At 42.3% G+C, this 22,361-nt stretch overlaps 1 protein-coding gene across 4 annotated transcripts in view; it reads right to left on the bottom strand.

Moving 5' to 3' along the window:
• The window catches only part of LOC128608109 (tight junction protein ZO-2), a 57,565-nt gene that overhangs the window by 21,029 nt on the left and 14,175 nt on the right, over positions 1-22,361 (bottom strand). For all 4 annotated transcript variants that reach the window (XM_053625553.1, XM_053625549.1, XM_053625550.1 and 1 more), the window contains 4 exons: positions 3,697-3,750; positions 1,634-1,758; positions 1,396-1,498; positions 720-1,269 (listed from right to left, as the gene is read on the bottom strand). In XM_053625553.1, the coding sequence (XP_053481528.1) occupies positions 720-1,269; positions 1,396-1,498; positions 1,634-1,758; positions 3,697-3,741 (823 nt within the window). In that variant the 5' untranslated portion in view covers positions 3,742-3,750. The remainder of the gene's footprint in view (positions 1-719; positions 1,270-1,395; positions 1,499-1,633; positions 1,759-3,696; positions 3,751-22,361) is intronic.

Genomic DNA, 22,361 nt, shown 5'->3' with positions numbered 1-22,361 from the left:
GAAAACATTTATGGCTCTAAATTCAAAACCACGTACAGCACACAACCAATTATGTAACGATCTTAGCAGCACCTTAGCAGCTTTTCCCCACAACCTTCAGTGTACTTTCAGAGCACATAGATCTCAGTGAGGGTTGAACAAACAGTGGCCTTTTCTACAGCTGTAATGAGATGGAGTGGTACTGAGTGCGTTGCCAGTGGCTCAGACTACATGCTGTGAACCGCTGGTGAAAAGATGAGGGGAGACAGGGCGTTACAAGCAGAATCACAAGACAAGTTCGCTTCCTGCCAATCGCTTGGCCAAATATAAATCAGATTAAAATATCCTCATTGCCAGCTGAGATAAAATCTCTATCCAGGTGCACGGGACACCAGAGAGAGAGAGAGAGCGCTTGCATAATAACCACCTTTGCAAAAATGTTGTAGACCTATTTTCTTAAAACTGGTCGTCATAAATGAACAACTGTGTTCCCCAGGGAACACACCACTGCACAGCTCAGCACTTCCCGTGCTAAAATACACCTGATCCAGCTTACAAAGAGCTTGACGATTAGCTGCTGTTAAATCTGAGAAACATCAAACACTAAACTGTCACCAGAGGCCTGGAAATAAAGGAGGACTACTTTCACTATATTCCTAAATTCACCTCCCTAGCGAATTAGCTGCCATTCATAGGACTCCAGGACTGGACCTAAGTAACATTTTTGAGTAAAGTCTCACCCTCATTGGGCCTGTTTTTCACAAGCAGGACATTGACCGGTGGCTCCAGCGGCTCCTGGTAACCTTGATCTCTCTCACGCCCCCTACTAGGTGAAGGTGAGTCCTTCTGCAACTGATCTCTGCTGTAACTCCTCATCATCCTGTCCGGCTCATATCTCTTCGAGTCGTAGCCTGGCGCTGGACTGCCCCCGCCTCCGTAACCAGCCCCGTGGCCACGGCTCTGCTGCCCATGGTAGCGTGGCTCAGGGCTGACACTGCGGTCCAGGCTCCGTCCCCGGCTCCCATCCCTGCGGTAGTTCCTATCTGGGCTGGGTGATCTGTCTGTGCTGCGACCCCGGCTGCGGTACTCCTGCTCCAAGGTGCCACGGTGCCGCTCTGGTCCACGCGGGTAGCCCAGTCCACCGTTGCCCCTGGGGTAATCCGAATCTGGGTCACTGTGTGTGCTGCGGTTATCTTCAGGGTAGTAGCTGGACAGGTTGTAGTCCCGGCTGTCCCTGTCTGGGGAAGGAGGACGCTTGAGGACGGCAACTTTGCGAGGTCTTTTCACAGTCTGTAAGAAAACAGGTGTTAATCCAATATAAAATCCCATTTCAACAGGTATGATGCTTAGAAAAAGCCGCAGAGGTGTGCCAGAACCAAGCAAGATTTACACCGAATTTCTTAGAAGACGACTTACTATTTTAGCCACTTTCCCACATTTTCGGAGTTGCTGTACAGCAAAGGAATGAGACACGTTCTCCATGGGAATGCTGTTGACCTGTATAACCCGGTCATTCTCACTGCCAAACAGCACAAAAACATACAATCAAATTCTTTTTTTCAGAGCAAACTGAAGGTACCAGGTTGGGGTTGATGCCTGGCCCCAGTCTGAGAGGTTTCTGACGTGTGAGACCAGAAAAAGAGAGGAGACGTACTACAGTAAGCCATCAGCTGGGCCTCCCTGCAGGACATCAGACACGATGATGGATGTCTCACCGCTGTCTACGTTGGGATTGTCTCTGCCACCAGACACAGCAATTCCAAACCCCATCTTGGAGTCCTTAGAGACAGAATGGAAATATGAGGAGAAGGAAACTGCTCTCAAGTTTAAAGCTCTCCTACTGTAATGTCTCTTGCCCTGATCAAATCATAGATCACAGATATTAAGACAGTGATACAGGAAGACATTAAGATTCTAATAACCAGAAATGGTGAGGCAGTTAGGCAGTGTGATGGTCGAGCAGTTAGACAAGATTTGTGCTTTAGGCAATATCTGAACACACTGGCAGCATTAATCTCCTGTTCAAACCCACTGCAAGGTGGCATCGGTACAAAACCCAGCTCTGGCCTGCACTTTATCACTGCCCTGCTCCCAACAAACAGCCTCACTGTCTGCAGCAAGCAATTTGCAGTATCATTTTAGAGCTGTACGTTGGGAAATACAGCATAATGACTGTCTATTACTCCCAACCAGACCAAAACTAATCTCTTCAAGCTTAATTAGGTCAGCAGAGAACGTAACGACGAGATTGGGAGGATGGTAAATGGTACAACTGTGGCAGATCTTTTACTGCTGATGTATAGCTCAGTGAGTAAAAAAACTATAATTAAAATAATATCTAATCATTCAAAAGAAGTGTCTGTACAGCATTTGTGCATGTGTTTTGGTGGTGTGATGTTGAAAAGAACACTGGGGTTGTACTGCTTTGAAAATCTGAGTTTCAATCCAGTTAACTTTGACTGATTTAACTCCCACAAAAATAGCTGACTATACCTTTCAGGCATAGGTGCACCAGTCAACTACTGGAGAGCCAAGGTCCAGTACTGTTTGGTGGTTTCCATGCTCTAACACACATGATTTGGTTTAGTACGGCATGGTGGGACAGCAGGTAGTGTTGCCACCTCGCCACTACACGGTCCCCAGTTTGATCCTGAACTTGTGTTGAACAATAACTTGGGTTATTGTTTGCATTTTGCATGTTTTTAACATCTCCGTGTTTCCTCCAGGTATTCAAGCTCCCACCCACCTCCCAACTATCCTAAATTGCCCTTAGATGTGAGTGAGTGTGTAAATGTAAGGAACGCCCTGAGACAGTCTGTCATTCCATCCAGGGCATAGTCCCACCTCGCACCCAGTTCCCGATCGGCTCCTGATCCACCACAACCGTGGTTACTGAAGATGAATAAATGCAATAGTTTAGTAGGTGTGTTAAAGCAGAAAAATAACCAACCAAATAATCTTCTCGCTCAAATCCTAGCTTTGTTCTATGGGGAAAGTAACAAGGTATCAGGCTGCTGGTTATAGATCACCCTGCTGTTCCAATAAGACCTCCATCATGCCCTTGAGCAAGACATTTATGTATGTATTTACAGTATGGAAAGAGACATGGTGTTGACTCGAAACATTTTCATTGGTCAGTAAGATTAGAGTGAGTGTAAAACTGGAGCAAAACCTGACAGTCTAGCAACACTATGATAAGTGCAGACTATTGATTAGGCGGATAAATAGGGATTTTAAAAGCCGTCATGGGAAATCGCTGTGAACTCTGCCAGCTTCCTGCTCAGTCCAAACCTCCCCAATTTCAAACTGCATCCTGCAACTGCTTCCTCCCTCTGCCCTGGTCACCATGTTCCTGAGAAAGAACAAGATCCCCCTTGATGTGGAACACCCACTGCACATGTCAACATGCTTAACCACTTCCTCAATATATTATACATGAAGATGGCAGGAAATAGTTGGACAGGAAATGGATGCGTGTGTTTACATGGGTGGTTGTGAAAAGCTCTGGCCAGCTGGGTGATTTCTAATCCTGAAGATGAGAAGAGCTTTTCCTGTGTGGCTAGAGGACAGATAAATGGAGCTGGATCTCTGAGAGAGCCAGGAAAAGGAAAGCAGAAATTCGCAGCATGCCTGCCTGACACATAAACTGATAAGACAGTTGGAATGGAGGAAAGAGAATAGGAATAACACATGAAAATAAAGCATAACAAGCCTTACCCGCTGTAGAGTCACAGTGTACTGCTCCCACACAGTCTCCTCCATTCCTGAGCTCTGTAGAGAAACATACGAATATTAATATCATCTTAATGACTTACAAACGAAATATTACTCACTGGTTGTGAATATGTATGAGTGGCAGCACACAGGGGTATTTGCATTAGGCTGGACCAGTGCTCATGGTCTCATAGCAAGATTTGTACATTCTGAACTCCATTGAAGCTTTTGTTTAGTTATTCATTTTACATCACTGTAAAACAAAAACATATAATGTAGCCAGTCAATTGAAAGTAGTAATTTTTGTTGTTTTGTCCCTCTACTCCAGGTTTTTTAAGCAGAAAGTATTTATAGACCTAAACCTATCATATAATTTCAAAGATACCTAAAACAAAATGACTACTCAAAATGCCACATAATGGATCTAAATAGTTTTTTCTTCATTCATTTATTCTATTTACATTTCCCAGCCCTGAAATTAGCTCCACACCTTTATTTGCTTGACACAGTGTTACATAAGAATAAGAATAACAGCCATATCTAAACTTGAGGGACCAAAAGTTAGTGAAAATGACTGGTAGATGACAGTAGTGAACAACTGAAGGATGATTTCCATTCATAAAGAAAAAAAAATGCTAAACAAATTAAAAACATCAATGTGGATATAGATATTCTATATATGCTTGGGAGATTGCCATGAAGAAAAGTATGAACCACCGGAAAGGCCCAAGAACCAAACGTCCAGGTTTGGTATTTAAAATGCAGATTTGTTGAGTAAAGTCTGGACAAGACAGATGAGACAAAGATCAAGCTGTACCAGAGTGATTGATCGAACAAGAATACAAGATTAGGTAAGCCTAAACACAGCCATTTTATTTAATAATAGGTTAATATATTCACTTATGGTCCTCTCGGTTTCGGGCCTATGTGTAACAGGGATGTGATTCCTGTTTGATTTCCCCAACATAGATGTTATTATCCTCATATTTGGGCTGCACTTTCACTTCCTAGTCATGATTTCATTGAGAATCTAACGAGCAGGACTAAAGAGACAAAACAACAAAACTCCAGTGTTCTTTATATTCAAATTATTTAAAATAACTCAAACAGAGCACTTGTTCAATATTTTTCCTGTATTGACCAAAGCAGTGCAGATGAAAGGAAAAGGGATGTACTATTGGTAGCAGTACAGTCTGATGGATGGTCCTGCTGTCTCTTTGTTTTACACAAGTTCATGGACATTTTTGTGTTTTTAATGAGATCAATTTGGTACAGAGTGAGTGAGGGAGAGAGAGAGAGAGAGGGAGAGATGGAACACTCCAGAATGATTTTATGTGAACTAATTTGACTGTACTGCTGCCCTTGTGTCCTCTGTGAACAAAGCTACAGTTCTCAAATCAAAAACTACTCATACACACAAAGACACACACACGCACATACACAGCTCGAGGGTGCCAATGTTCCCAGATAAGCAGACAGACATCTGTGTCAATATGATGACCTGGGAGCCAATCACAAACCCAGTATCATACACAAACTCTTCCATCAGTGTACCACTACAAAACACGATCCACTCAAACTCCGCAATCAGAGTACCACCGGAAAAAATGAGCATCTCAAACTCCGCAATCAGAGTACCATCGGAAAAAATGAGCATCTCAAACTCCGCAATCAGAGTACCACAGCGAAACCTGAGCATCTCAAACTCCGCAATCAGAGTACCATCGGAAAAAATGAGCATCTCAAACTCCACAATCAGAGTACCATCGGAAAAAATGAGCATCTCAAACTCCGCAATCAGAGTACCACGGCAAAACATGACCATCTCAAACTCCACAATCAGAGTACCACGGCAAGACATGACCATCTCAAACTTCACAATCAGAGTACCACGGCAAAACATGACCATCTCAAACTCCACAATCAGAGTACCACGGCAAGACATGACCATCTCAAACTCCACAGAGTACCATGGCAAGACATGACCATCTCAAACTTCACAATCAGAGTACCACCGGAAAACATGACCATCTCAAACTCCACAATCTGAGTACCACCGCAAAACATGACCATCTCAAACTCAACAATCGGAGTGCCACCGCAAAACATGACCATCTCAAACTCCACACCAACATCCCCAATGCGAGTCCTTCTCAAACTCCACAGTCAAACACTACAAGTGTATGCTCACCTACTGCAGGTGGTTCTATTAAAAATGTATGACCACTAAAAAAAGACCCCTAAATCTCTCAACTAATCATCTTACTTCCAACAGCTGCATCAACAGAAGGAAGAAATAGAAGCTTCACACAAAAATATTTATAAAGCGTTATATAACTCAGCTTTATAATCTAGACTGCACAAACTAAAACCTTTTCTCAGAACTAACCACATAACACAACTGGTTATGTAATGACCCTCCCTCCTTTTGAATGTCACAACAAAACACCAGATTACCAAGATGTTCTAGATGGAAAATCTAAAAGCTAGATAAAAATTGAGTGTAAAATGTCACTTTGCCAGGTTTTGGATAGTGAACTTCAGATTTGGAATTTTGTTCCCAAAGTCACAATTAAGGTTTAAAAAAATAAAAATAAAATATTAGCATACTAATCTGTTAAGGTCACCATTTTGAACTGGTTTCTCGACAGACACATTGGGGTTCTTTTTAAATGCCACCGCTTCCGTAAAAAGTTTGTACTTCAGTTCGTTCGTTCTCTCTCTCTCTCTCTCTCTCTCTCTCCCCATCTTGAGAACTAACCCAGAAACCCCAGTGCTCAAGAGCGCAGCTCTCAGCTCTTACTTAAGGAAAGTAATCAGAATAAGGTCAGGTCTCTGGTCTCCAGCATGGTGCTCAGGCTGCTCGAATCCCTGCAGCGCTCACAAGCACATGTATGTGGCACTGAGCCAAGCTGACAGACACTTATCTTGCAGATTTTTATTCTTTTTGCTTCCTGGACAAGGCTGATTTTTTATACACTTCATGATGTACACGTGCATATTCATGGAACTATCCGATCGGCCAATGATGTGGCAGCAGTGCACTGCATAATATCACGCAAACAGAGGCTCACTAAAAACTGGACAGTTTGAAAAAAGAGCAAATATTCTAGTTCCGGTGAACCTGTTCCCAATGTAGCCTCAGATTCCTGTTCTTGGCTGACAGGAACCCAATGTGGTGTTTCTGCTTTTGTAGCCCAGCACCCTCAACGTTCAGTGAGATGCTTTTCTGCTCAGCATGGTTGAGTTACTGGAGCCTTCCTGTCTGCTCAAACCTGCCTGGCAATTCTTCTCTGACCTCCAACAACAACAAGGCTTTTCCACCTGCAAAACTGCCGCTCAATGGAGGTGTCGTTTCCCCTCCACCACTACCCCACACACACACTATTCAGTGTAAACTCTATAGACTGTTGTGCGTGAACAAAAACACAGGAGATCAGCAGTTTCTGAAATACTCAAACCAGCCCATCTGGCACCAACTACCATGCCATGGTCAAATTCACTGAGATCACTTTTTTCCTGCATTCTGATGTTTGATGTGAACATTAACTGAAGCTCATGACCAGTATGAGCATGATTTAATGCACTGCGCTGCTTCCAAAGGATTGACTAATTTGGAAATACATGATCTCTGGATAGAATTAGGGCTTAATGCTATAATCTCATGATACCTATAAACACAACAGTATCTCTCTACCTCTACTGCTGCAGACTGGCAGGTGTGTGTGTATGTGTGTGTGTGTGTGTGTTTATGTGTTATGTTCCTGCTACATCATCCACAATGCAGGAGAAGCCCAGCGTATTAGCACAGACCTCTGCAGTCTACACTACCTAGCATTTGACTATGTCTACACAAAATACACAGAGCTGCTGCAATCGTATCACACGCACACAGACACACGTAGCCTAAATAGTACATATGTACATAGCAAGTAACCTAGAAACCTGAAACGTGCACACCCACTCATACAAAACATCATTACAGATGGTAATTCCCATGGCTCCAGTCTTAACTAATCACACACCTGATGTCCAACCTTGTATCTTGCTCGTTTTGCGTGCCTGCATTAGTGGCAAAGCTGTGAGACTGAAGAAGAAGGAGTGAGAGCACTCCGGCGCGGACGCTGATCAAGCAGGAAACATGGATCTCTCAGCAAACATCACATAAATAACATGTCAAGGCCAGTGTAAGGCCATAAAAAGGCTACAGCACACAAACACAAACACAGCTGGCAAAGCTAAAAATTCACTTTCTACCTGAGGGACACGGAGCCACGCACACCTGCTTCCGTGCCCTTACGCAATGGAAATGCAGCGCAATATACTGCAAAATATCATCTAATATTATACAGGATTTACTAATATCAGGGTCATTCGTCATATGCGGTATTTCCAATATTACTAACTGAAGCCACTCTTGTCATTGTACAGTACATGTCTGTGTGTTTCTGTGTATGACCCCGGTCATACATCTACCATAAGAACAAAATAAACACATGACTACGATCTCCTACTGAAAACTTCCTCAATAAACTATGATTTTCGTGAATATTTCACAAATATTTCAATGTTTCAGTCAGTATTCCCCCCTCCCCCACCCACCCACCCATCTTACACGACAAGTGTTTGCCAATGATTACAATTTTTTCATTAAAAACCCCCCACATTGTATGTTTTATCCTTTTACGGTTACATTTAATCTTGAGGAATGTCCACCGAACAACTTATCGTTTATATTATAGCAGCTAAAAACTCCAGATTTATTAAGGCATAAAAAGCGCAGCTTGTTACTTAAAAACCACGAAGAACAACGTTGTTCCATAAACAGCGCCTTACAGAAAACTTCACCACATCGATAATTAGATAAATTTGCTGATACGAGATAATTTGGCCTTCTTATTCCCATCTTGTTATGTTCCCATGTACCCATGTCTTGTAGCCATGCTTCCTAACAAAATGGAGTAAACCCATAATTAATTTCCTCTGAAGAATAGAACAGTCCTCTTTATTAGGAACACCTGTACGTCTGCCCATTCATGAAGCCCATTATCTAATGAGCCAATCATGTGGCAGCAGCACAAGGCAAAAATCATGCAGATACGAGTCAAGCGCGTCAGTTAATGTTTACAGCAAACATCAGAATGGGGGGGGGGGAAGCATGATCTCTGTGACTTTAACCGTAGTATGGTTGTCGGAGCCAGATGGGCTGGTTTGAGTGAGTATTTCATAAACTGCTAATCTCCTGGGATTTTCCTCTCTCTCTCTCACACACACCACTCTCTAGAGTTTACACAGAATGGTGCGAAAAACAAAAAACCTCCGGTGTGCGGAGGGTCTGCAGGCTGAAACACCTTGTTGATAAAAGAGAGATCAGAGGAGAATGACCAGACGGGTTTGAGCTGACAGGAAGTCTGTAGTACCTCCCATACGCGTTCTTTACAACCGTGGTGAGCAGAAAAGCATCTCCGAACGCACAACACATCAACCCTTGAGGTGGATGAGCTACAACAGCAGAAGACCACATCACTGCATAAATGAGCAGGTGTACAGGTATTCCTATTAAAGTGACCAGTGAGTGTATATGTATTCAGGATAACCTCCTTGCACCATAAGCCATGTAATCCCTTGACGTCCAAATGGTAACACATAAGGAATGACCCAGATATCAGTGTATACACTTCCCCTACTATATAGTATACACTGTCTGGCAAAAATTCATCTTTATCAGCAGATAAATACAGGTACGTACAGGACAAATATTGGGCAAATACTGATAACATGAATGATCGGTGCACCCCGAAGTGAATCTCTCTGCAAAGCCAAGCGGTGTGCAGAACTTTATACACTGATCATACAGACACAACATGGAGATTCAGGCTCGGAATCGTTTTACACAAACACAGCATCTGAATGGCAGCGAGAGTACAGTCACGTTAGAGACGCGCAGCAGTGCGGTGCACGGTTTCAGTCCAAACTCAGTCGTATGAAGTACACTACAAACACACACTGATGGATGGCCGAGCCAGAGTACAGGCCACGGGCTGCAGAGGCACAGACTATTGCAGTGTCAGAGTTCAAATCCTATGTACACACACACACACAAACACCCACACACACTCAAAGAGCATTACAGCGGTGGGAGAATCTGACTGCGCGCTATGCGACAGCAGATACTGAAATCCACAAACACACACACACACACACACACTCCAGCATGCATAAAGACAGACTCATTCTGTATTCCAGCATCATCACCATCACTGCTGCTCCATGCTACACACACATATCTCACTCCCTGCCCTGGTTCGATTCCAACACCACAAACAACCAAAAGCTGCATGCACAACAAAACAACTAAGTTGAATAATGGTTAAACAAACAAACAAACAAACAATCTCTTTGCCTTCTTTTACTTTCCCAACGCACACGTAACCCGACACTACAGACACTCGGAGACAAACTCCAGAGCTGCATTGACTAGCACATCAAAAAGCACTTTCCGCACAAATCAACTTGCTATGAGGGGGAGGGGAGGAGGAGACGCTGCCTGAGGAGGGTTTAATCATCCCTGGAGGATGGAGCGACCGCGATATTCTCTCTCTCGCGCTCTCTCTCTCTCTCTCTCTCTCTCTCTCTCTCTACGCCCCCACCAGTCTGAGCAGGCATGGTGGTGCCCGACTGGGGGCATAGAGGATGATGAAGTCGTCTCTGAGCGGCCGGCTCTCGGCCCGCACCTCCACACGCACTGTCCGGCCGCCGGTGGCTCTCCGCAAACACACGCAGCAGTTCCATGGCAGCCAGTCCACGCTCATCTCTCCCCATGGCCGCCCCTGCTCCAATCTCATTAGGAGCTGTGGCGGAGCGGATCAGGAGCTCGAGAGAGAGAGAGAGAGAGAGAGAGAGAGAGACGGAGAGGGAGGAGGGAGGAAGAAGGGGAGGGTGAGATCGACAAGGAGAGAGGGAGGGAAGGAGGGAGGCAGTGAGGCTAAAAATAAAACTCACAGAGCCTTGGCGAGTCCTGACTGATCGGACGGCGCGAGCCCACTTTCAGCACAGTGCCGTTTTCATGGGCAGATCCGTAAGCCAAGCTCAGCCGTCTGTTGGCTACTGGCCTCACACACACACACACACACACACACACACACACACACACACAGAGCGGAGAGAACTCTTATCTCCAAACCGCATCCATCTCTCTCTCCTCTCTCTGCGCCGGACTGCTCCCCATGTTATGTAATCGAAATACAATAATGGCCTACATACTTGTACACAAACACACATGTGCTCACTTATTGAGGCTCACACAGACATGCACAATTCACATATATGTGGTATTGTACACACACACACACACACACACACACACACACACACACACACACACACACACGGTCTCTCTCTCTCTGTATGTCTACATGTTATCTCGCACTGATCTGCAGTAGATGCTGTTATCTGCAGCACACGAGTGTGCATGTTTTAATATTTCAACATTGCACCCACTCTGCAAAGTGTCCCTCTGCTTCTAAAGCTTTCGCAAACAAGAAGACGTTCGCGGCAATCGTGCGACTCTCCAAATCTGCTGGGACACACCACAAGGTAAAGGGACAAAGAAAGGTCATGTTGGAACATGGGAGCGTATTGCATGCGGTGCATGACGAGCTTACTGTGTTTGATGCAAAGTGGACGTCAGTCGATCGTTCGTCTTCAAGAAACGTTTCATCTTGGTGATGATCGCCGTAGTTTAACGTATGAATCTGTTTATGTTTAGCGGAATGGAACCGATGAACACACTACACGGCTTCACTCAGGATCGCTAATCACTTCACACTACATGACTTGAATCATGATTCGGGCGTGCACAATTCACGATCACTTGCAGACAATGCTCAGACATTACACGATCATTCATCTTGAGGGATCCCTGCTCAAGTGTATCTCGTCTCTCTGCAAATCCTGCTTTCTCACGAGAAAAAACGTTAAGCCACTGTCTGTTAAGCGACTGTCACGATTTAAAACAGCAACAAGGAAAAAAAAAAAAGAGAGAAATAAAAACAAAATGTGGAGGTAATATTGTTTGGGAAGACACAGGCAGTGTATAGTGAAAAGAATTGTAGCTATTTTATACCGTGCAAATCATGTGTTTATTTTTGCTGTTTGAGTATGCCATGCTAAATAAATTCTAATAGAAGCAATATTATTGTGCTTCCATTGTGTCCTTGCACTCACTCACACAAACGAACGGATGATAAAATGATAAACTGGGTTCAGGGATCTGCTACGCACGACAGCGGACGAATTCGATTTCCTCTCGTCCTCTCAATGGCCGTTTCTCATCGCTGTACTTACAACTATTCGCAGAACGGTTCACCATATGCAACTGATCACTGAGAAAGAAAAAAAAAATCTCAGAAGAAAATTGTAAGAAAATTGCGCTGCCGGGCCGGTGCACACTGCACACACTAAGCTTTAGTTTGTTAGCCAGGGAGATTAGACAGAATTCTTTCTGAATTAATCGAGATTAATCAAACTATCTGCGGGAGCAGACGGGATCGTTCAGAAGTTTTTTCGGGAGTGGGTGGGATTAGTCAAACGTTCGGCACGAGCTAGCGGGTTTAGTTGGAATTCCTTTGGGAGCAGGAGGGATTAGTCAAGAGTGGGTGGGGATTAGTCGGAATTTCTGCTTGAGTGGGCGGGATTAGTCAGAATTTCTGCTGGAGTGGGTGGGATTAGTCGGAATTTCTGCTGGTGTGGGCGGGATTAGTCGGAATTTCTGCTGGAGTGGGTGGGTGGGATTAGTCGGAATTTCTGCTGGAGTGGACAGGATCCTTTGGGAGCAAGCAGGAGTAAGAAAAAAGCTGAACTCAACACGAACACCGTCCACGAGGAAGTCAAGTCCTTCTTGTTACTAATCTGTATGCCAAATACCTTTAAAAATATACTTCAACCAGGAAGGAAGCTTTCGAAGAAAAACTATTTTCATCTGACCTCGCAGTGACCTTGACTCTTTTCAATTCCAAAATCTAATCAGTTCATCTGCTGGTTGCAATGATAAACTCCATATAATTCCTACAAACAATAAACCACTCGTTCTTGAGACATCGTGCTAACGAGAATCTCAGAATGAACATCAGTCACAAAAAAAAAGTAAATATGCTCACTGATGTACACGCTTGAAAATAAAGGTGGTAGAAAAGATGGGTTTCTTTAGAGAGATTTTTAGTAAAGAACCTTTCAGTTGATGATATATTACTGAATAATCATTTTCCACACCAAAGTGTCAGAATATTGAGTCATAAGGTTCTTAATGAACCAAAGAAAATTCTTCTATGGCACAGCAACTACAAACTCTAGGTCAAAAAAGCAGCATGGAGTCAGAGGTCAAGCGGCATTAAAGAGTAAATGTTTTACATGTCCAGTGAAGGAGAACAGAACAGAAATGATTCAAGGTGTACATGTTGAGTTAAAAAAAAACAAGCAAGTAAATAAAACAGGGCTGAACATCAGCCAGCCAAGAGAGCACCAAAAAAAAAAAAAAAGTTGTGTGGCACCAAACGCCCATTTACCTCACTGTCAGCACCACATTGTCCAAAATGTATGTATGCCAACAATGCATGAGTTTGAGACAGACGGGGAGAGGTCACAACCTGGCACTGACAGGTAGATAAACAAACAGACTTAACACACAAAGAATTTAGTTACAGTTACATTTATATAGCACTTTTCTAGGCACTCAAAGTGCTTTACATAGTATGGGGGAAATCTCCTCAACCACCACTAGTGTCAAGCATCCACCTGGATGATGCAACGGCAACCATAGAGCGCAGAACACCCACCACACACCAGCTATTAGTGGAGAGGAGAGAGTGATGTAGCCAGAAATGGGGATTATTAGGGGGCCGTGATAGAGAAGGGCCAGTGGGGGAATTCCACCAGGACACCTGGGTTACACCCCTTTTACAATAAGTGTCCTGGGACTTTTAATGACCACAGAGCGTCATCCGAAAAACAGTGCTGTTTTTACAGTATAGTGTCCCTGTCACTATACTGGGGCATTAGGCCCCACACAGACCACAGTGTGAGCGCCCCCTGCTTGCATCACTAATACCACTTCCATCAGAAACCTTCGTTTTCCCCAGTAGGTCTCCCATCCAGGTACTGGCCAAGCTCAACCCTGCTTAACTTCAGAGGGAAACAGGGAGATATGGCTCTGGCATAAAACCGGATAAACAATGAATAGCAGACGGGCAGAACCGTCAACATTGTAAAGTGGCTTTTAAGTGTACATTTGTGAATGCATCAATTGTTATTGATGTATTTTTATATTGCTAGCTCTACAACCAGGCTACACAGATGACTGGTTTGTGACCTTAGTTCAACTTGGCTTTCAATTTAAACATTCAAAAGATCTTGTGTAAATAAAATGTCAATCTAAAAATTGGACATGTCCCTTTAACACACCGCAGCACTGGGATTCAAGGAGGCAGCACTGGTAGGTCACACGGTTAGATGTTTAACACTGTAGAAACAGAAGTCTAGGGCGGCTGATGACTTCCTGACTTCCTGCATCAGGGCTGAATCACACCGCAGTGAGGATTAATCAGGAAATAAAGGATCCGCCTCAAACCTCATCCAATTTATTCTACAGCCTTTTAATTAGGAGACTAATCTGCACGCAACATGGAGCAAATGTCAATCAGACTCAGAAGGAGGAAATCTAATGGATTTGATTGACAAGAAACTGCACACAGCTAAAGGCCAGAGTCTGACGGTAGATTATCAGGATTTACATCCAAACATTCCAGTGTGTTTAAATTAATCAGAGCTTCAGACCACCTTTCTGAGTCACCACACACACACACACACACACACACCCCATCTTCTAATATGCACACTCCCCCAATCCAAGCAGCCCTCGTCTTCTTCACAGAAACTGACAGCACACACACACACACACACACACACACACACGCCTACATTTCCCTATAATGCAAAGTTCCTGCTCAGGGTGAGTCATCGAGTCTGACCTCATCGACCGCTCATGACATACGGCTCATTCATGACCCTATGACTGTCCAGATGTGTGTGCTAGTTAGTACTGTTCAAGTAAATTCTACTGTACAAATGATGGCTAAATAATTCCAACCATTCCTAATGAATACAGATGTAAGGCAAGATTCGTATAATACATACACATACTGGATATATATTAGCAGCCCAAGACATTCTCGAATCTAATTGGTCAGAAGGTGTTGATTAATGTTCTATAACAGCAGCTCTGACAATATGTTGGCTGTAAGGCTTTATATTAATGCTTTATATTAATGCACTCATTCTAATACGTTATTGTTTCTATAGTAACACCTTTCACAGGTACATGTACAATGGATGCCAAGTGTAATAATAAATAATATAATATAAATAATACTAATTAAGTTTCACACCATGGAGAAGTCTTCAGAACTTTTTTGGCCCATAATATGACAAACTGCCCTTTTTGGTGTTATTAACCTTGAGAGATAGGGGGAAAAAAAAAGAAAAGTTGGTGAGAGAACTTTGAGACACACTTAAAGAAAGATCAACTACTTGATCATGCCGTGACCATAAAACGGACAGTAATCAGTCCCTCCAGGATTTTACGATTTTGTGATCACAGAAATCAATGCAAAATCAAGCAAACTCTGCAATAATCAGAGGAGCTTGCAATTTTTCTAAATTACTGCAGATGTGGGCCAAGACGCACCATGCGATGTCATCGCAACATGCCATGTGACATCATCACAACGCGCATTCAACCAAAGACCCTCTTCGATTAACATGTGTCAAACATGAGTACAGCTAAAGGTCTCACTTACCAAAACAACATTACTGCGAAACAATTTTGTGCAACTGCAATTTCGCCAATTCAAGCAGTTTTCCACAAAAATAAATAAATAATAATACACACAAAAACGCCGCATCTCAAATTTTGAAAGAAGCCGCAGCAAAAACAAGCATTTTTTTTTTGGCTGCAACAATCACAAAAATCCTGTACGGACTGAATAAGAACCTTGTTAGCAATATATCAAGTTATTTTTTTCTGGACTGTTAAACAGAAATTGTAAACAATCATAAAAAAGCAAAAGGATGAGAAAAGAAAAAGATATATGTTTAAAAAGGCCTTCATACTATTGCCTGGTGATCGCAATATCAAATCCAGATGATGCCACAGCCATCCATGGCTGGGAACCAAGTGAGCAAAATCCGCCATGCCCTCTGGGAGGGAGGGATGTCATACTCTCTCACCCCTGTCAATCCCAGTGGCTCTAGCCAATAGTGGGTGTCTGTGAGCTCATGTATGCGGAAGAGGGAGGATAGCGCTTTCCTGGCTTCAATTATCATGGATGAAGCACATGATAACCCCCCCCTCCCCAGTTGGTAGCTGTTGATAGACAGATAGACAAAATGGACAAGTGCATAATTAAATTAAAACACTTTTACATATTCCTGTAGTCACCAGGCGTAAATCGAAACTGCATATTCATTCTTTCAGCCTAAATTTTAGGACACCCTCACCAAGCGGATTGAGCTCAGCTGGTCATCGTAAAAAGTGATGTCTATGAATAGTGAAAAGCGTTCACACTGGCAGAAAAAGTGGAGCACAATGCATGACATTCACACAAGCATGGCCTTTGTTTTGTCCACTCGAACAGGGATGCCTCCAAATAAAGGCTTTACTATCATGCGTAGGATACAATAAGAAGCCATGACGAAAGAGAATGATGGTCTTTGCCAACTAGACACACACACACACACACACACACACACAGAGAGCTCTTACACAGAATACAGATATGCTTACTGGCTAATGGAGGTCAGGCAGAAACATACACTGTGCCTTAATGGAGATGAATGTAATGATTAACCTGAGGTAATGCAATTTGGAACATATTAACAATCATTATATACATAAATTGTCTGTAAAGCATCTTACCTATACTCACTGTGTCTCAGTCCCCCATCTCTACCAGACACATAGCTGTCCTGAGTCTATACAGCAAAACCCCCAGTGTTGAATTAACACCTACAGTGTTTAGACACGTCCTACTGGACACAAATGAATTCTGAAAGAGTTCATCTTTAAGCTTTCACATTATTATATATTTATGCAGCAGGCTGCTACTAATCAATTGTGGATGAGCATCACACTGCATTATTTCATTATTTTTTAATTCTTCATGAAAAGCTACGTTCAATATTTCAGGAGGCAGGAGAGAATTTGAATTAGATACTAATTCTGGTGGTGACCCTTTTAAATTGCCGGTTTCAGAGAATTCCCATGGTGACTGAAATTGTTTAATCACATTTTGTGTCAGAATCGCGAACTGATCCTGATTAAAGTTTCATATCCTAAAGGAATGTTGACCTCAGTTTTCAAATATGAATGCGAATGAATAATGGATGCTCTGACTTAGCAAATCCCCAGTTGCGACATGAAACAATGTTAGTTAGCTTACATGTGCTAAATATGTATGTTGTGATAGGAAAATAATCCACAGTGGGGGTAGTGTGGTGCAACTTTTCTCTCTCTCGAAGTTAACAAGACCAAAAAACAAACAAACAAACAAAAAAAACATGTGTTATGTTACCAAGAAAACAGGTTGTGAAGACTTTACCATGGTGGAAAATGTACTGACACTGGAGACTCAATTAGACATCTCTGTACACCATATCAACACCATCATACGTCTTTGCTAAATAATAGCACTTTTTTTGCATTAGATTATGTAAATCATACATAGGGCTGTCGTATAAAACAGTATATTCCATCCCGTATTTGTTTTAAACACACTGAAATGACTTCTTTTCCCCCCCGTAGTATTGTTTTGTTATTGGTCCTGAATTCAAAGTGATGGTGTTACAACTCAAATCTACACTTTACTATTTAAACTTCAGCTACAGCATTTCTTACAGAGTGCTTAATATTCTTATGAAAAGTATAGACCTACTAGGTGTCTGACCTACATCCTAGTCGTCTATATCTAGCTGAAGAAGAAGAGATAACCGGCACATTTAAATCCACTGACTGGGATAAATCTTTATCTGGAGGTGAGATCGGATGGGTGTCAGCTGCGGAGCAGCCTAAATACCTCCACACTGATTCAGGCTGCTGACACACACTCGGTGTCAATCAGAAGAGAGGGTCAGTCAGGACTACTGGTCTAGGTATCTCTTCTACAGTGTGTATAAACGGCTCAAGTAGACAAATGTGACATTCCTTATCCACTACTCCTTCCGCTAATAATACCTCTCCTGTACAATCTCCTGCAGATCAGAGAGCTGACACCCTACTTAGGCGGCCTGTCACAGTGGCACTCCAGCAATGTGATATAAATTATATCATGAACAGGTTCCTGGCAGCAAATGTTGTAATGTAGAAAGCTGTTAAGGATATGCATACACACTTCTCTTTTCTCGAAATAGTGATGCCACTATAGCTGGTAATTGCGTTCCGTAATCTGCTTTAATGGAAATGAAAAAGACAAAAACGGACATGAAAACTGAGAAAACTTGAAATTGGTGTGCATGGAACAAGCTTTCACTAGTCCATGTGACAAAAAAAAGAAAAGAAAAAGAAAACGTGACAGAGTTGTACCGTGATGTTCGCTGTATACCAATAAGATATTATTACAAGTAACAAAAAAGGTCAAATACTGCGTAATCTCTTATGTTGTCAATTGTTGCCTTGTCGATTTTAGACGGTCGTTTCATTTTTAACTTATAAAATGAGTCCGATAAATTGTAAAACAGCCCCCCCCCTTCGTTCAGGAAGAATGGGTGTGCAAACTTTTTTACTCAACCGTACAAAGACTGCCACAGCAAAAACGACCAGCTGAACAGAATGTTACGAGAACGCTCAGGAATGTATTAGACTTTTTGTAAGGTTAGGTTGTAAGGTTATATAAACAAAATGTTCTTGCAAAATTCTGAAGGCATGATATAATAACTGGATTGTTTCATAATGTCTTTAGAAAAACATTCCTAACATTTGTTCAGTTAGATTAAAAAAAAAATCTAGTGGAAAGTGAACACAATATGCTTGTAGTTCAACTGGTATAAACCATGAGAACACTGTTGATAGTAAATTTAAAAGGTCCAATAATCATTTTTTTTTCCATCATGGAAAATGTGTAAAACATGACCCCTTATAAGGGTTTAAAGCCATGGCCTCATGATTACAACTGTTTGTTTGGGGGGTTTTTTAATCTTGCATCGCACAGTTATTATTTATGTTTGTATTCATCTTCAATATATTCTAATGAATTTTGTTTGGTCCTATTTCCCAAAATCTAAATAAACTCATAAACAAACCACTGTGACCCTGACTAGGCAGTTACTAAGGATAAACGAATGAGCACTGGAAATGCATGTTAATGAATGTGGTCTTTTGTTTCTCCTGGTAGCTTCAACTCTTTTGTTGTATCTCCCAGGATCCCAGTCCTGATGTACGCCTCCAGTCTCAACCAGATGATCTGAAATACTTCTGGCAAGCTTTCTTAAAAAAAATAAATTGAAAAAGAAACGAAACAATATTGCATCCCTAGAATCTACAATTAAAAGTGCCACAACAACATTATAGGAATGTTAATACATACTATGTAAAACCATTTCCCAGCCACACTGATGGAACATTCTAGGAAGCAAAGGTTTCCAGACATATAACATTTCAGACACGTTTCACAAACATTTTTAGAATCTGATCTTGAACAAAATGTCAATATACAAGCTAAGGTTTGAGCAAGATATCCCAGTCGTTGCACTGGTATCTTCTCACACCACTGTGGAGATGTGTGAAACCAACCTGACAACACTTCTCAAATTCCACATAAACAACTCATATTTATACAGTAAACAAATAAAATGACTCAGCTATATGCAGGGTTTAAGGCCAAAAGCTCATTCGGTCTGACCGTGTACGTGCATGTATGTGTGAGAGAGATACTGAGGCTGAGGAGCTGTTATGATGATGAAAACGGAGAAGCATTGGGGAGGTGCTGGAGCTGGAGCTGGTATTTTTAGGGCATTCCTGGCCAGCGCAGGCCTGGTGCTGAAGGCTGCCATTACTCTCCTCTCCTATCACAGACTCGTCTATAACGTGTGGATTTCCCGCCGCTGCACTCATCACACAGCAAATGTGTACTGCTAGTGTATATATCACTTACATCCAGACAGTAAAAATATATGGCCTACACAAGGGGCTGAAACTGCGGAATGCTCTATCACACAACGGTTGTGTCTGGATATAATAACTCTTAGGACGACGGGGGTTTAAAAAAATAATAGAAGCAACCATGGGCTGTGGTGGCTCAGTGATTAAGGTTCGGCATTTGGGACAGGAAGGTTGCGAGTTCAAATCCCAGACTGCCAGAAAGCCTCAGGCAAGGTCTTTAACCATCAACTGTTTGCAGAAATTTGCTACTGGGGACTCCCAAGTGGTGCAACAGAAAAACGGTTATTCTATCGTCTGAAAATTGCGAGTTGGGATCCCAACAGTGCTACAGTCAAAATTGACCATGCTCTCTGGGTGGGAGGGATGGCATATGCTCTCCCCTATCAACCACAGCAACACTAGTCAATCATGTGCGTCTGTGAGTTCATGTACGCAGAAGAGTGCGCATACATAAGCATCCGATCATGAGTATTTGTAAGCTCGTGTATGCGGAAGAGGGCAGATTGCTCCTCGTGTGGTAGTCATATCCTATTGGTGGGAATTGGCCAAGACCAAATGAATAAATGCAAATGCAAGAATAACTGAAATCGCACATGGTTAAATGGCAGTGTTAGGTAAAATATTACTTAAATTAACTTAATATAACAAAGTAAAAAGTGATTAAAGGAGCTGTTTGTACATTTTATAGTCCTCTGCTGCCTGTGAGGTCAATCAAGATAACGAGGAACTTCTACCTCTACAGGGTGTCCCAAAAGTCTCCATACATCGGAGACTATGTATGCCATCGCAAGTCTATCGCAACCTTGTGACAGCTTCCCGGGCCAGCTATGAGAACGATTTTAATACGTTCTTCTTTTGTCAAAGGCATTCTTAAATAAATATTTTATTATATATACACACACACACACACACACACACACACACACAAAAAGACATTATAATAAAAGTGTTAAACATCCCTATATATGGAGACCTTTGGGATAACCTGTATATTCAAAAAACATGCATCTTGTACATGGTCTATCGGAATAACAGCACAAAGCTATGATGCTCTGGTCTGACTGGAGGTGGAGCTCATATCTAGGCCAGAAAATGGCAAAACTCACAGTGAATCTCACACGTTTTACTCACTGCATGGAAATATTGCATGGAAACTTGTTTGCACACTTTCTAAGGTATTGTCCAAATGATGACTGTTGGAGAAATCTAGAAACACTTCCCAAAATCACAAACTTTAAACATTTCTTACACAGAACCCAAACTGTTCATCACTCAGAAACAGTACCTCGCAAATGCTGGTCATGTGATCAGTCCCTCGGTCTAATTATGCTGACAGTGGCTGCCACTTCACCGCATGATTAGTCTTGCCCTAACTAAAATAACTCCCCATACTGAGAAATGGGTCAGGCCATGCACTCCAAAACAATGCCACTGGAACAATAACGCCACGGCTCCGACTTACAGATAAGAGGAAGAGGATGTACAGTGATGTTCCTCATCAAAACAGAGCGTGATTAGGAAGTCGCGTGTGACGCATATAAAAGCGTGCATTCAGAGGCTTCACTTACTTCCTACAGTATACATTAAGCCTTTCCCATCATGACTTAATTTGCTTTCAGACCAGGATTATAAATGATTCTCTATGAGCCTGTAGATCATTTCTTTCTCGGTCATGAGAAAAAAAAACAAACAAACACTTAAAATGCACAGTATTTCATAGTGTTAATCTTTGTATTAAAAATATTTGCAAATGCCAAACTTTAAATGCACAAGCGCATACTTTCCTATGTACAAATCCAATTATAAGATTTTATACATACAAAATCTTTAAAAAACAAAACATACAATTATTTTTCGCCTCTCTCTTTCCATCCAGTCACTCCAGAAAATCAGTCCCTTATGAATTCTCTCTGAACAGCTCTGATTCGACTGTAGTGTTCATTCAGCGTCGATGAACACAATACATTGGTTTGTTTGCATTTCAGTACACTCGTATTTGCACGTCGCTTTTATTTCCACAGATATTACATCCAGGCTACTTTACAGAGCTCCAGGGCCTGGCCCTGCTGAGTAAACCAATAAAGAAAGAATGAAGAAAAGCGTTCTTTCCGGCTAAACACGGCCATTTTTGGAACAACATCCTAAGAATTCATACCAGTGTGTTAGTTTCTTTGAACCTGGAATGTATCTTGTCCATGCAAAAATGTAGCAACAAGAGGCTAAACTAAATCTCCCACTCGGGCCTGCATCAAGATAATAAACAGGAGGAACTTCATGTCTCCAGTGCGTTATCTAGTACAGTTCTTGTTTATGGCAGAACGCTGATGTTTCTGCTCACACAAAAAAACGTCGACTAGTGAACCACAGCAGGTCTATTTACATAACCCAGTTTGCATCCCGATACTTCAGTAACCTGAGTCATGAAACCTGCTTACTCTCAGTGTATGCATGCATGCATGCA

The sequence above is a fragment of the Ictalurus furcatus genome, chromosome 5, assembly GCF_023375685.1.
Source record: "Ictalurus furcatus strain D&B chromosome 5, Billie_1.0, whole genome shotgun sequence".
Taxonomy (NCBI): Eukaryota; Metazoa; Chordata; class Actinopteri; order Siluriformes; family Ictaluridae; genus Ictalurus; species Ictalurus furcatus.
The sequence above is the reverse complement of the archived record's forward strand: the minus strand, read 5'-3'. Positions and strand labels throughout refer to the sequence as shown.